Source organism: Poecile atricapillus, chromosome Z (assembly GCF_030490865.1).
Source record: "Poecile atricapillus isolate bPoeAtr1 chromosome Z, bPoeAtr1.hap1, whole genome shotgun sequence".
Lineage (NCBI taxonomy): Eukaryota > Metazoa > Chordata > Aves > Passeriformes > Paridae > Poecile > Poecile atricapillus.
This window is the reverse complement of record NC_081289.1, coordinates 102,246,852-102,263,409: the sequence shown is the minus strand read 5'-3', so window position 1 is coordinate 102,263,409 and position 16,558 is coordinate 102,246,852. Positions and strand designations below refer to the sequence as shown.

General features: G+C 36.5%; 1 protein-coding gene across 1 annotated transcript in view; it reads right to left on the bottom strand.

The window, feature by feature from the left end:
• The window catches only part of ADAMTS19 (ADAM metallopeptidase with thrombospondin type 1 motif 19), a 139,102-nt gene that overhangs the window by 90,662 nt on the left and 31,882 nt on the right, over positions 1–16,558 (bottom strand). The window contains exons 4-7 of the mRNA XM_058826247.1: positions 13,784–13,956; positions 12,812–12,895; positions 11,835–11,992; positions 1,431–1,474 (exon numbers count right to left, since the gene is read on the bottom strand). Of these exons, the coding sequence (XP_058682230.1) occupies positions 1,431–1,474; positions 11,835–11,992; positions 12,812–12,895; positions 13,784–13,956 (459 nt within the window). The remainder of the gene's footprint in view (positions 1–1,430; positions 1,475–11,834; positions 11,993–12,811; positions 12,896–13,783; positions 13,957–16,558) is intronic.

The following is a 16,558-nucleotide window of genomic DNA, read 5'->3' as shown; positions in this document are numbered from 1 at the left end:
TTCAAGTTTCATCCCAGCTTGTTCACCACTGAACTGCTCATTACTGATACTTGAGTCAGTTTAATCTTACTCAATTTAAAATTCTATGGACAAATTCAGAAATAAATAATTTTCCTACTACCTCCAAGCTTCAGCCAAAGAGAAAACATTGTTCAGAGAAAACTCTTGAATATATTCACTTCAATTCTGAAATTCAGGAAGCAGCCTATCCTAATTTAGACAAACTGGAAGTACTCCAAATTTAAGTTTTATGAAGACTTCTTGTCACATTGCTTCCTCTTTCCGCTGGAAGTATTTTTGCACTACTAAGTCAAAAATAAATGCCTCCAAACAAGAAACACTCATACAAAATTCACCTAAGACCAATACACCAATTAGTGAAAGAACACCACGAACTCGTAATAATTTACTTCTGTGAAACACATAACATTCTTATTTATAAGGCTTTTTTATTGATACCCATCCCACAGACATACTCATATACACTTGGGATACAGCAGTACAAGAAAAAAGACTAGCAAGTGGTGAGGTAATACAGTTCACATAAGAATTCTCCTCAAATCTTTGCAACTGAAATGGAACAGGAAAAAAAGCTACTCCTTCTCCACCTAGGAGGGAGCACAAGTATGACAATAGTACATTATTATCATCCTAATCTTACTGGAAAAAAATTTTGTTCTGAAAATTTGTATTCACATACAGAACTCTTTAAGACTTCTATTAGCAAACTGAAATTCTAGGTTAAGAACATGCTATGACATCCTTCAGTTAAGGTCATGGCGTATTTTTACCCAGAATTACAATTACAATTAAACATAACAACTGCTACTTTTTGCTACCTTTTCCACCAGACTGAGCACTGTCTTCCAAAAAGTGTGTGAACTAAATAAATATTTAGAGAAAAACTCAGTACAGTCTGCATTTACTTTAAATGAAGATGTCAGAAGATGCCTTTCACACTAGCTCACATCCTGTATTCTTTTGAAGGAGTTCATAAACTTCTTACATAAATAGCTCATAAACACTGTACCATGCATTAGATTCTTATGGAAATTTCTTTTATATATCATAAACATATTCACACCAAAGATAAATCCATTGCATAAAAAATAATCAGAAACACATTTTCTTAGCTTCATATTCAAAATTAGAAAGAATAAAACAATTTTTAGTCAGTGAGACTAAAAATAAAAAAGGTTTAAAGTTTGCTCTATGAAAGAGATGGAAATATTGTGCTAAAACACAGTACTTTGCTAGAAGCATACACACCGATCTAACAGTATTATTAGCATTTAAGATGTATTTTGAATTTTAGCTAGGTATTGCTTTCCATCACTGACTTTGCTTTCATCTTTTAGCTTCTCATTTCTATTTACATAAAACTGATTTTATTACGTAGTTTATGCAGTCTCTTACGTTTATTTACTTACCAACAGTATCACATGGTTCATCCTTATGTACACAGAAATCCTTCCTAGAATTGGGGGTGAAAGAAAAAATGTTAAGCAAGTCAAGCTGTTAGACGTTAACAACTGTGTAACCTATTTAAAAACATTTTTTACGGCTCAATGAATAAATACAGAACACCATTATCTCAAAAAAGAACAAGCGGAAGCAAAGGCTGGGATTGCACAGAGCACTTACATTCCATCTTATTCTCAGAGCAGATTTAAGAACAGTCAGGTGACAAAACATGTACTGTGTATTCAAATTGCATTGCACCTAATTTCTATGTTCTTTTGGGCTTTATGAGGTTTGTTTTTCCTTTTTCTTTAATTCTGTAAAAGCTAGTCCTCCTATCATTTAAAATGAAAGTATTTCCAGTGCTTTACATGATATTCAAATGCAGCATTTATATCAGTAATAGAGCCAGACAGTTTTTATTCTAGCAAGTCAGTGGTTAAAATCATTAATAGGAATATTTCAAGAAGCATTTCTGCATCCCCTTAGAGTAGTGGAAGACTTATAAAAATTAGCTACCCTATCTCCAACACTTCCTTTAGTCCAGTCCAGTCATAGGTCTATAAATAAGACCTGTCTATTGCATAAACGAGAATAAATATTTCAACTGTGTCTTAAACATCTGCTTGGGATTCATTTTGATTTCACATGTATTTTACTTCTCAGAGACACACAAGTTACTAAAAGAGCGAAGGGAAAACTGCTTTTTACTGGAGTGTTTATAAGTAATGTTGATTTGTTATTTTAAGTTTAAAGGGCTGCTGAGGTATGCATGAATTGTGGGAGGGAACCAATGGGGAAAGAAACAACTAAAAAACCTCAGGTACAGCAACCCCATAAACAAAGAATTCTGTTTTTCTGCTCTGCCACAAAGTAAGGGTCTCTGTTTTTAGGGAGAGACTATATGAGTCAGAGAAATTTAGTTCTTATATTGTGTCTATGAAGGTATACTGATAGACATATAGATTGATAATGATAAAGATATACATATAGAGAAACACCCATTTTCCAGGAACAGAATGCAACAACTGTTTGGTGCCTGAAATGAAAGATACTGACACTTTTTTTTTTTTTTGCAAAGTGTAAAAACTCCAAGAGATGTTTGTTTCCCACAGACTCTTTCTACATAGGGATTTAGACCCAAATGCAATTTCTAAAGGTTGACAAATTTCTAACAGTTGTTAAGGGACATACAGATAGATGCATGGGCTTATATAGCTTTTAATTAACCATTCACCACTGCCAGATAATTTCAAAATTTCTCTTTTTTCATAGGAAAAATAATCGTAGTGCTATAAATTGATAAAGTTGTGAGTAAACTGATAAGGACAGTCTGGGAATACACTCAAAAGAGCCCTCGAAATTGAGAAAAAGGTGGTGAACAAGAAACTACAAACAGACACAGAGGAAAGTTATTTTATTTTTTCAAACCTGCAAGAAATTGCATTAATGCACTTGGTTGTAACACAATTCTTTGTTTTGTGCTATGTGACACAAGGGACTTATTGTCTTGTTAAGCAACATGACAGAATGATTAGAAATATGGGACTTGAAGTGAAGCAAGAGAACATGTGTAAAGACAGTCTAAGGACACTGATTTCTTTCCACGCACACCCACTCAATCACCATAAAAATCAACTGATGCAATAGTAAGTAAAAAAAAAAAAAGAAAAAAGGAAAAGAGAAAAGAAATAGATCATACCTTCAATTGTAAAAGAATACTACATTACATTTTAAAACTGTCAATATCCAAGAGGTTTCTGCTCATGTAATAGCTTTCCTCTCATATACTTACTGAGCTGTTTTTTGGTTTTTTTTGTTTTCACTTCTTGGCTGGATCTGACTATGATTATGTTGTGCATTCAGGGTTTCATTATGGGACGTGGGGGAAATGGTACTGCTATGATTTGGCAAGAGGGAAATACAGTAAACCATTTTTAGTTCCCGACTTACATTGAAAGAATGTAATACCGCCTTTAATTTCCAGGAATATGAACGCATTACATACAATTGAGACTAGGCTCCTTAGTAAAGATTTACAGGTCTAGCTACACCTACCAGTGACTCTCATAAAAATAAAGCACACTACTAAGTTCTCAGACAGATTATTTGCCTTCGTCCTTCTCATCCTTTCTCTCAGCAAAACAGAGCAAAGATATTAAAACCACTGTTACAGCACATAGAAGCTTTAGTGGCGCCAGATGGTAACTGAGTCTGTCAATGAAAACAAGAAATGGTTAAAGCCCACCCACTCCAAGCATTACCCAGCACATAATGTCCATTATTCTAAATGGTTACTTTGCATGCACACAGAAGAGAAAGCATTTCCTTATTCAAGTGAAGGAAAGGAGGAGATTTCACACTACTTACACCTGAATTCTGCACTTGAATGAATTGGCTAACCCCAGGAAAGGATTCTAAGCAAGGATAGGTAACCACTAATGCATTGTTTCATAAAATTATGTTTAGATAGTAGATTTTAGTTGACTGCATATATCATTATGAAAGACCTTTACAGCACACAAAGGCTACTTAATTTCTAAATACAAAATTGTACAAAATACATTGTCTTTGTCAAAATAAATCCTGATGTGTAGGTGGGATGTACAACAGAAGACAAAAAGAACAGCAAAGGAAAGCTAAATTAAGATCCGGACTTTTTTTTTTTGTGAATGATTTCCAGCAATTTGTCATTTTAGATAAATTTAATTATTGTTTTGGCAAGTCAAAAGAGTCAAAAGATCTATTTTTTACTCAGGCTGGTTTATCATTTCCTTCTATATGCTAGATTGGAGAAAAGAAGAAAAAGGACAGATATTAGATTTCACCTGTCTACCAGATCTTCATTCTAGCTTCACTCTACTCCAATTTCTCTAATGCTTGCAATTTTGAAACATGTTACTTGAATAACAGCAGAAGTTTGACTGCTTGAAACTGCAGTCTAACTTCTGCTGTTACTGATTCCAGGGCTTACAACATTTTTGAGGCTTATTGCTCAAGTAGTAAATTTCATCAAATCATACGATTTTTATAAGGAATAGCTGCAATTAATGGCCCTTGTGGCAAGTGACATTATCATCAAGTTGCAAATGCCTTCACTTGCATTGTGCAAAGTGAATAACTACAAAGCTGAAGATGTTCTTGTCTCTTCACATAACAGGACATTCTGAAATAATTTTCACGTAATAAACCAAGCACATAAATACTGATTAATAAATGCACTTTTAATGACAATAATTAAATTTAAAATTATTTTGGTTCTAATGAACCACAAGAAAAAATACTTATTTACTATTTCTTTGGGAATTTATAAATGGACAATTGTATAATAGTGTAGATTGTATTTTGGAAACTGTTTATTATTTTTATCTCAGATGCAACAGTATGTACTGTATTTTAGGAAAACCAGGAAATAATATATTTAATTATTTCAAATGGTTAACGCATCACTTAGGCTCTCTAAAGCTGAACTGAGATTTAAAAGGATGATATAAATAGTCCATATAAAGCTCACATTTCAGTCAGACTGAAAAACAACAGTTTGGAAGTACGGTGAATTAACTAATAGCTGAATTGAACACATTGTTAACATATCAAAACAGATACAGAGTAATTAGGAATCCAAGGAAGCATTTTGAGTGGAGTCAAATAGAGCCTAGACTCAGTATTAGCAATAAACAATGATGCAGAAGAAGATATGATGACATTCCTGGTAAAGTTTAAAAATTAAATGAGTCCTAATAGATGCACATTGGAATCAAGACAGATCAAATTTTAAAGATAACTCATCTGAGTAAATTTTCTTCTAAAACAGCCAAAAGTGGCCTCCCAACTTGATTACACAAAACAACAAAAAAAATGAGCATTTGGAAACAGGCAGTAGGAGGGAACAGCATCCTTGGATAAAGATACAGGAAAATATCAAAATGACACTACTACCTCTCTTCACGCAATATTGTGTCCAGTCTTTGTGCTTATGCTTGAAAAAATAATTTTGTAAAGTGGAAAAGATCTGGAAAGAAGTGAGAGAACAGTTAAAGTAACTTCTGAAAATTACTCTGAGACAAAGAAGAGCTGTGACTTGAGCACAGCCTACAAGTATTTTCATAGGGAAGTTTCCCAACAGATTTTAGCAGTGAAGGGTACAAAGAGATCCATGGTTGAAAGCTGAAGAAAAACTAGAAATAAATCCAACTGTCCATTCAGAAAGGAAACTAACTGTGCCAATAATCTACTGCTGAACAGTTAATCTTCCTTTCCTTCAAATTTTTGTCCAAGCCTTGACTACCTTTCTTAATCACCAGGAAAATTAAAACATAAAAATTACTGTCTAAATTTTATGTTTGGGTCTCACACTAGATACTCAAGAGATTTTAAATTCAGTTTAAGTCCATGTACTCCTATGGAACAGATCTATACTAGTGAATGGAACATATGCAGCCTAATTATTAGAGCTTGAAAAAGTAAGCTGACAGCAACAGATAAATTCATGCAAATTTTCCCCACACACATTATTAAAAGCATTACCACTTCACACACTCAAATACCTTAAACTTAAGCATATGATAACCTAAAGTTAGTGTGATTTTTTAAAATACACAAGGTAAAAATACAGGACTTCAATTTTACAGGAGATTCTGGCTTAAAAAAAACCAAAAAACAACAAAGGACAAAACTTTTCATTTAAATATGCTCTTTTCAGATTTCCCTGCTTTCTTCTGCATCTACAATCCTATTACTAAATAATTAACAGACAGGCCATGTGCAATTCTCACAAACTTCCTTGAAGCCTGCTGGTATTGTCAAATAAATCAAATTATCAAGAGAGTTGATAAATTGAGTATAAAACAATTAAGACAGTTGGCAGTATTGAAGTTATAGTGATGAAGACAAAATGAAGAATAATCTCATTTCTCATTTGTGCACATGCATTTGTGAGAATTCACTTTTCCAAGGCTGAAATTCACTAGGAGTTTAAGGACAGCAATAGAAGCTTAATAATCCAATCTCTATCTCAATACATTTCAGCAATTTTGACTGCCAAACACTTCAGGCTTTTGCAGTGACCCTGTAATATTAGTTTCATTCATGCAGGGATCTTTCATAGTCTTCCTCCTTTGACTTTCTTGAGGATTTCTTTTTGGTTCAGAAAGGTAATAAAAAGCAAAGTCAGAAAAATAACTGTATTTCTTCTGCGCATTGTAAGGTAATAGCAACACTTGAAAAAATCTTGTCCAAGCTCTGGGGAGAGCTCTGGATGGTTGAAACTATTAGAAGTAAAACAGTATTTATGAAATACAAGTGCTATTTATGCCACTAGGTACTTTTATAGAACAAGGCTCTTTCTTGCAGTGAAAGTGCCTAACAGCACTGCATCAATTATGTGCTGCCTGGAGCAAGGAGATCTCAGACAATGAAGATCAATATGAATAAATGGCTGATGCACACTATCAACATGGAATTCCTGATGAATATTAGGAGAATCAGAGGTCTACTTTCTGTCATAAGAACAGGTGAAGGTATCAGTTCTGAGAAGGAGAATAAATAACTTGGTCTTTTTCTGTATTACTCTTTTCACACTTGTTCTACAAACCACTGTGGAACAACAGATTGACTGATGCACCGAAAAGGCAGCAAAACGCACAATTTTTAACTGAAGGTAAATTCTACCTCATTCTTGTAACCCCATTTATACACTTCAAAGCTTTCATTACCTAATTTGCAATAGAGGCTATAAAAGAACTTAAGCACCATCACAGAAAAAGTGGGAATTCCACAGGCCTTCTCCTGCCTTATTTTCAGTTACCTCATTCAGGTCAAGCAAATTGTGCAGATAGAAACTGGTAATGTCATCTCAGGGGCTACCAAAATCAGGGCTTGCCTCTGCAAACGCAGACTCTGTAACTTAAAAGGCAAGGAGGATGTTGATGCAACATGCTGCAATTTTTTCTTCAGAGAAAAGTCGTGATACAGTCTATTTCTAAAGTAACTGTACTAATTTATATCTGTGAACACAATAAAACAGGTAGTTTTATCAAGACAGTCCTTAAAACAATTTTTGATTATCACATTCTGTTTATATCCAACCTCCCTAGTAGTCTCTTCTAAATACATTACAAACTCTTTCTGCCTTTCTTCTACTTCATGGCACCATATTTTAAACAGGATATTATTTCACCAAAATAAGCCAATTTAAAGGGAAACTAAACAAACTGACATAATGAAATAGGACCAAGTAAATTGAAATGAATTGGTAGCAGATATGCACCATTACAGCCTATCTGGGCAGCAGAGAAAGCCATGGGGAGAAGCTGGCTTTGCTTTCATCTTTACAGAAAAAATGTGAAAATAAGCTTGGAAAAGTACCTTTTTCCTGAAAAGGCTATGATGTCCCTTTGGCTGCTGAATAAGAGTCTCCATAACATCCACATTACACTCTGTATTTTGGCATTAAAAATTAGCTCTGCAGAACACCCAATACTTCACTTCTAACTCTTTTCGTAACTACACAAAACTGTGAAAGCACAGGAAAGCTTTTACAAAGAACTCTTGCTGTTCTATTATCATGTGAGACAACAGAGAAGATGTGGCAACTTTTAGGAGGGCTGCCACAGAATGTGATGGATACCCAAAACTTTACACCTTTACTCGAAAAACACCAAACAGTTGGTGTTCATCTGTACAAACAAAATCATTTCTCTAAATAAAGCAGACCTGCTGTCCAAAGCTCTTCGGAAGCTGTGACAAACGAGCTTGCTCCAAGCTCACAAAACAGAATGAGACTGAATTAACAAAATACATGTGTAGAGCCACACATGGTGTCAACTATATCATAAACCGGATTATGTGTAGAGGTATCCTGGATAAGCAAATCATTTGAAGTAAGAAAACTGCTCTGGTATGATTAATTAGCAGCTAAAGCAGCTCTCAGATGGGAGGCAGTACAGTCTAGAGACTAATACCACTATTAAAAATGTCAAAAGAACAGATATTTCATTTCTGGCTCTAGTACAAACCTACTGTCTGATATCTAACCAATCACTTCCCTTCTCTCTACTTCAAATTCCTTAAAACTGACCAGAGATTTAAACAAAAAAAATGTATTTAAACTGACAGATAAAATGTTGTAGATAACCCTGGAGCAAGTCCAAATAAGAGGCATGAAAACAATCTGAGGGCTGGAGCCCCTCTCCTGCAGAAACAGGCTAAGACAGTTTGGGTTGGTCTGCCTGGAGAAGAGAGGAGCCCTTATTACAACTTTTCAGTACGTAAAGTGGGCCTACAAGAGGACTGGAGAGGAACATGTAACTGAAGAGGAACATTTTTACAGGGACATGTAGCGACAGGACAAAGAGGAATGGAATTAAACTGAAATTGGCTTGGCTTATATTAGATATAGGGAAAAAATTCTTTACTGTACAGGTTTGAGACATTGGCCCAGGTTATCCAGAGAAGCTGCAAATTCCTGGAAATTCTAAAGGCCAGGCTGGATGGGGCTTTGAACAATCTACCCTAATACAAAGTATCCCTGCCCATGTGGTAGGGGGTTTGGAACTAGATGATCTTTAAGGTCCATCCCAACCCAAACAATTTGGGATTCTGTGAAATCAGAATATCATTATTACAAAGCAGAAAAGCATCTTAACATGTGATCAGACTTTTGCAAAGGTTTTTTACCACTTAGAATCACAGAATCCCAAAATTTTTAGGGTTAGAAGATCATCCAACGCCTTCTGAAGATCATCCAGTCCAATCCTCCTGTCAAGGCAGAGTCACCTGGAGCAGGTGACACAGGAACATGTCCTGGTGGGGTGTAAATGTCCAGAGAGAGAGATTCCATGACCTCCCTGTGTAGCGTGTTCCAGTGCTCTGAAAAATCTCAATGTAAAGAAGTTATTCCTCATGTTGAGGTGGAATTTCTTGTATTTTGGCTTATGGCCATTGGCCCTTGTCTGGTTGTTGGGCACCACTGAAAAGAGTCTGGCACCATCCTCTTGGCACCTGCCTTTGAGGTATTTATATTTACTAATGAGATCCCCTCTCAGTCTTCTCTGGACAAAACAGGCCCAGCTCTTTCAGTCTCTCCTCGTAGGAGAGATGCTCCAGATCCCAAATAATCTCTCTGGCCTCTGCTGGACCCTCTTCAGTAGCTGTTTGTCTTTCTTATACTGAGGAGCCCAGAATTGAACACAATACCACAGATGGGGGGCAAATAGAGGGGCAGGATCCCCTGCCTCAATCTGTTGGCCACATCCTTCCCAATGCACCCCAGTATCCCATGGTCCTCCTGACCACAAGAATACACTATCAGTTCACGGTCAACTTGTCATCCACCAAGACTTCCAGAAATGCTGCATTAAATCCAAAAAGCTGTGTGGCAAAAAGCACTGACAGTTGAAGATATTTCCAGACCACTGGAAATCCAGACCTGTCAACTAATGTCTCACTTGCATCTGTTCAGAATGCCTCTGCCTCTCCCCATAAAGGCTCATTAAGCTGAAGATGAAGCAATGACAGGAAAAAGGTGTCATATGCTTTATTTATTTTATAGCATCTTACTACTCATGAGATACACCTTACAAGCTAAAAATGCAGCCCTAGGTTCACTCTCCTGGCCTATGGAGTGCTTGAAGCATTTGATACTTGCTCAGACTGCTGCTGCTATTGCAGATACTGCTGGCTACCTCAGCTGTCTCAAATAAGAGAGCCCAGGGATAACGTTTCTAGCAAACAAGCAGAATGCTATTGCTCATTATCCTTGAACAGTCACAAGGAACATATACATGCAAGGAAGTCTATTCCCCTTTAGGCACCCTGATTAACCCACTGCCATGTATGATACTCAGGCATCCTTTATGCCTTGGCCCAAGTTTACTCTTTATTACTGCTTGCTTCTCTTCTTCCTTCTTTCTTTCCAGATCTTTCCCTGCCACCCGCCCTAGCCCCACAGTGCATCCACTACTCTTAAAATCAGTTTTGGGTCTTAATCTACAAAATTTACTTCTAGTCTGTCACTCTGAGTATGTTTCTTGATGAGCTAATGAAAAGTCGCTGAAGAGAACATTATTTCTTTTGTCTTCCATCAGACTTGAAAGGAGCTAGTGATAAGAACTACTGCTTAGCTAATGTATAAATGTGTAACAGAGAATAATCTGTCCCCTCAAAGCCCCAACCATCCATAAAACCAATATACACATCAAATAGAGGAGGATGACACAGAGCAAGAAGTGTGAGCTGTTCTAAGAAAAGATAATAGATTGAACAGCAAAAGTAGCAAAAAAGCTCTCGCCACAGACAGTTTGGACTTCTAAATTTCCTGCTTCATGTAAGTGACCGGCTCTCCAAGGCAGGAAAATTTAGTGAAGAATTTTTCTGCTTCAAAAGATTGAAATACACTCTATATATTGGAGTAATCAGAATGAAACTAATTTAAGGAAAAATGCATTATTTTTATTTTATATATGTTCCCAGTGAGAGTGCTCTGAATAAATGGCAAAAGACTGGATGTGTAAAGATTACACATGATTTTAGGATACCATATCACTGACCAGCATGGGACTGGAACAGCGCTATTCTGCACAGCCAATCACAGGAATATTCTTTGGAAGACAGCTCTGAAGATTATCCAGTCCAAGCTCCATCTCAAAAGGGGCGCCAAGTCCAACCCTAGGCTGGCTGAATCATCATTCTCTCCTTTCCTCTGGATCATGCCTGTATGCTGACTGAATACCAACAAGCATCCCCCCTGTGCACCACTTACAGACAAAACCATAACAGTACCTGCATGGAAGGAAAGAGGTGAACTGGAGGGCTGTTTCCTTCTCAGTGTGTGAAATGCCTGACACTTAAGAGTTACAAGGAACTGCAGATCTGGAATCATACCCTGGTGGCCACAGGGCACATACTGAAGATGTACATGACGTACCTTCAGCACACAGTGAATTGTACCCGTTCTAGGCCAGTAAGAGGGAAGCATAACTCAGTAACATGCCTAGTGCTGATCTAGCTCTGAATGGTTTAAATATGCTTTTCATGTTTTGACTGAAAGTATTTACAGGTCTGGGGTGCTGCCTCTTTAAAGGCACATGGATGAAGGATTCCAGCCTTTGCTATATAGATAGGGCCTCAGCTATATAGCCAAAGAAGAAACAAGAGAGTAACCTGTTCATCATTTCAAATGTTTACCATTTGGGAAATACCACTTTCTGCACCACCTTTTCCAACACTTTACTATCACCTTTTGAAATCCAGATGCCTCAAAATGCTCCCTTCTTCACTGTAAACTAAGTTCTTACTGTGTTGGCCATCTACTCTGATCTGTGTTCACACTGGCCTTCTGCCTATTTTTTAATGCTCATCTTTCACTACTTTACCTTGTGATCAGTATGGCTGCATCAACTGAAGTCATGTCTTCTCCCCAGCTTGTCGACATTTCTAAGTGTATATCATTCTTCTTGCCAAATTCTTCATGTTGCCATTTACAAAAGCTTTCCAGCATTTTTTCACCATGATGTCCAATGTACATATCTGCCTGGAAATAATAATGTTATTAAAATTAGAATTCTATAAATAGAATTTGTAACCTTTTTTACTGAGCTAGCAAAAATATTCTGCTTTTTATGGCATATTATGTTCATGGCAAAACAACTCAAACTTCAGGTGCAAAGACCATCTTCCTCACATGTTAAAGATACAAATGAAGACAGTGCATTTAGAGTGTGCATGCATATGTTCACCAAAACTCTAGTCTTATTTATTTGCTGATTTCTCATTATCCATGGTGAGAAAAACTATAATGATGTTAAGATTCAGAATTTGAACATGAAATGAGATTACTCCAACTGCTGAAAGGAGCTCAAGAAATAAATACTTACTTATTGCCTGGAAAATCAAAATATTTTAGATTAGAACTGTTGGTAAGGGAATCCCATCTCCTTATGAACTAAGTGCTATATCACTTTTTGTTTGTCTAGGTATTAAACAACAAAGAACATCAGTTGTCCTACAATCCAGCGGACGTAAAGGAGATTATTTTTCTGTTGAGATATGTGAATGCAGAAAAAGCAGAGCAGAAGCAGATTTTGCTAAGATCTACCTGATTTCCACATGGAACCTTTAATGGACTTTTAATTGCAAGCACAGAAAAGTCTCAATACATGCAGCACATAAATTAGGAGAAGGTCGATCTTTATTGAGGCTGCTCATCAGTGCAAAAAAATAAATAATATACAAAAGCTAACCAAGGGAATTTTTTGGTCAATAAAGTTCATGAGTATTGCAAGCTTTTGAAGAGGAACAAGCTAAGTAGCATTACTCTCTATGGGCTAAGACAAATGTCATAAATACCTACTGGAGTCTCATGAAGAAGAACAAGTTTAGTCACCCGAAGATTTACTTGTAATCCTAGACTCTTGTGCTGGAAAAGATTAAAAACCTAAAAGACAAAAAGAAAAACAACAAATAAAAATATGAACTTCTATTGCACCTATGCTAAAACTAAGAGAACCCCAAAGAACCACAATAGCTCTCATAATCAACTGTGACTACTTTTATTTTCTATAATCTGAACAGAACATTAAGATAACGTACTGTGTTGGACTTCTGAAGTGAAAACAAAGCTTAGGCAACATTCATTTTGGGAACATGAAAAAAGACCTTTTCCTCTCAATGGCCATGATTACTTTATAAGCTGTGGCCTGTTTCTCCAAAAATTTATACACACATTTAATACTCTTCACATGAAAATTTCTATTCAGTTAAATCAATGATCTTGGACCAAGTGATCTGAATCAACATCTAACGCTCTAATTATGCTCCTTCTTTAGAACAACCTTTCTTGTTGTTGTTCCTAACCTGTATATTACAGATGCTATTTTTCACTGCTTTAGGAGCTAAATGAGTGCACTACAGCTCCAGATAGAGCTAGAGAGGAATGTAATTGTCCAAGTTCTTTCTTTTTTCCCACCACCACTGATCACATAATCCTTTTCCATAACAATATCATGTCTTCATAACAAGCACAGGTCACCAGAAACCATTCAATATCCCAACCCTTCCAACAACACTATGGGCTCCTAGCCAAAAAGTTATTTTGTTCTCTCACTTCCAGACTTCCCTGAGATGTATGATCAGACAGCACAAACTGCAGCACGGGGTTTTCTGCTGCAAAGCATATGGATTAAGTCTTGATAGCGTGCTGATGGCCCTGCTCTGACTGTGCCTTATAGGTGTGTTCAGTCAGAATCAACAGAAGGAGCAATGAAATCAGCCCACAGTGCATGCATTGTTGGCAAAACATCAAAATTACCTTAAAATTTCCTACCATGTTTAAGATGGTCAGAATAAATCTTCTGGCAGCATCTGTTCCATGATACGAAACCATAGCTGGATCTGCCACCACAACAGTTTCTATGTTGTATTCCTGAGGTAACTTGTAAGAGTATCGTTTTCCTCTTCCACTTTCTGACATTTTTTGAGTCTTGGATTTTCTTTTATCTGTAAACCAAAACAGTACTTGAGAAACTCATCCTTCAAACTACCCCTGCAGTACTTTTTAGGATATTTTACCCTTGGTTATGTTATAACTCTCATTATGTGGAAGGCTGTGGACTTTAATATACTATGCTTATTTGCCACTGCCTAAACTATGGGTCACACTGAAGGTCTCTACTATGCATAAGTATTAGCTTATACCTAGAAAACAAAAATTTTGTCCATCTTTTCAAATAAAGTCAGAAAGATTATCTGCATCCTTTCAACTAACATTTATAAAAAGTGTCTTACTTTATAAAATGTGTCTTACTTTGGTTTGTGGGAGAAAACTCAACTCATGTTGGCTCTGAGGAAAAGTAGTCTCACTGATATTGCAGAATTTTTGTCTATCTTCATAAATCGCAGAGAAAATATCTTGATGTAATTATATCTTAGCATACAAGAAAACAAATAGAGATTTGCCACAAAAATCATGTATTTGGTAAATGCATGCAACAATTCTGTGATTTGCAAAGAGGAAAGAATATTTCAGATGAATGTCAGAGAATGACACAGGTTTACTAGAAACAAAAAAGTGAATTTTGACTGACATGACTTCAAAATCAGTGCTGAAGCAAAGTAACTAAACCAAACCTGGGAAAGAGGCCTCCAAATCTACAGAAAGCTAGAAATTGAAAATATGTTATGTTTATGGTAAGGTTGAAGTTATTAATGTCATTAATTTTCAGTTTCCCCTCCTGTCATAGGGTGACTTTACCTTTAAGATAGCTTTGGGAGCTAAGGAAGTTGAAGCTTCTGGAGGCTGATGGGAGTCTTTTCTCCTGACCAATTATCAGTCATTTCTAAGAATTGACAGCAGTTTTGACCATTGAAAAGTGAGATCAACTTGTGAACACCACCTTAAGATGTAAAGACAGAGTTCTCTTGTTCTCTTTGGTTTCCGGCTTCTGACAAGGTGACAAGGCTCTGTCTCGGCCTCCTCCCCCTCCTCTCCAGGCTGGACAAGGCCGCGGGGAGGGGGGGAGAAACAAGAAATGGAGCCGGCCGGCCTGACTTGGTTTGTAGTTTCTGCTGCTGGACTGAAACCTGACACCATGAACATCTGCAGCTTTCCAAGACTTTAATTCTTTTACTACCTGGATAAAACATACAGATTACTCTTTTTTCCCAGAGAGACACAGAGAGAGAGAGAGACAATCAACATGAAGAAGACATCATAAAACCATCAAAGATAGTGACGAAAAGAGTGAAGTTTTAGATGGGGAAGAGAGAATAAGGAGATGCTTTATAAGCTGAAATATTTTTCTGCTAAAGCTATGGAGAGAGACAATAGTGTTCTGAAAAAAACTCCTTTAATTCATGACAAAGTATATTGGGAGGAATGGAGTGTTCAAAGTGTGGAGTTTGAGCAAAAGGTAGAGTAATTGTGATACAGTGAGGTGCTGGAACAGAGGGGAAGAAGTAATAGTTGAAGATTTGGGGCCATTGTAGAGACAAAGAGAAGACTTCTGGTTCCAGGGAGGCTCACAGAGACAAATGAAGAGAGCTTTTGCCTTTGAATAACTCATCCTTAAAAATGACATCCCTAGACTCATTGACCCATACACACCCCAGAGTGATGTGAAATGGGAGGAGTGAACTGATGGCAGATTTCTGGGCAGCTGGCATCAGAAAAATAGAAAGCTGTAACAGAAATAGTTTTCTTGTGAGAAACTCCATAGATTAGCAGAAGAAGACTTCTGTTTCTCTACAAAGGCTGATGAAAAGACTCTAGCAGGAATTGGGACTGTTTTAAACACCAAAGTTCCAAAGTTTTTTTGTCTCTATGTTGTCATGTGAACAAGGGAATGGTTGGGTAATAGGGGATAAAGGGGTTTTCTGGAGGTTTATTCTGGTGTTCTTATTCTTGTAGTTTTGTTAATAAACTTTCTTTATTCCTTTTAAGTTTTAAGCCTGTTTTGCTCTTGTTCTAATCCATATCTCACAGCAAGAAATAAGTAAGTTTTCTAGTCATTTTTTAGTTTCTGCTTTAAAACCACAACACCTCCAAAAACCCAACAAAATCCCCATTACTATTACGATACATATGAAACCCCAGCACCCAATTACACAGAAACAGTTCGAGCCAGAAGGTGATCTACATACATCAGTTAGTATTTTAAATAATCTAATTTAAACCAAAATGCAAAATTAAACTCCTTGTTGTAATAGCCATATTTTGTTAGATCCTCTTGGGAGGATGTAAAACATGTGGGACTGATCTCGTTGAAACCAAGTGAAGTTTTTTCCAACACCCACAGTGGAATATCAGGCTCTCTGTTTACCAAAATAAGTGATGTTTGAGATGACAGTTATGTTTTGGAAACAAATAATCAGAAATTTTGAGGAAATGTTTTGCAATTAACCAATCTATTTTTAATAGGAAAGTTCCTGCAGTGTATTTTATAACACATGACTACTCTCCAAAAAAATAAGTCACTCTTCAGAACAGTGCTAAAAATGAACTGACAAAATCAATTGCCTCAAAAATTAAATTTAAAATGCAAAATACCAGTGGAAGAGGGGTCTGTGATTTAAATATATGTGTAATATAGACTTTTGTAAA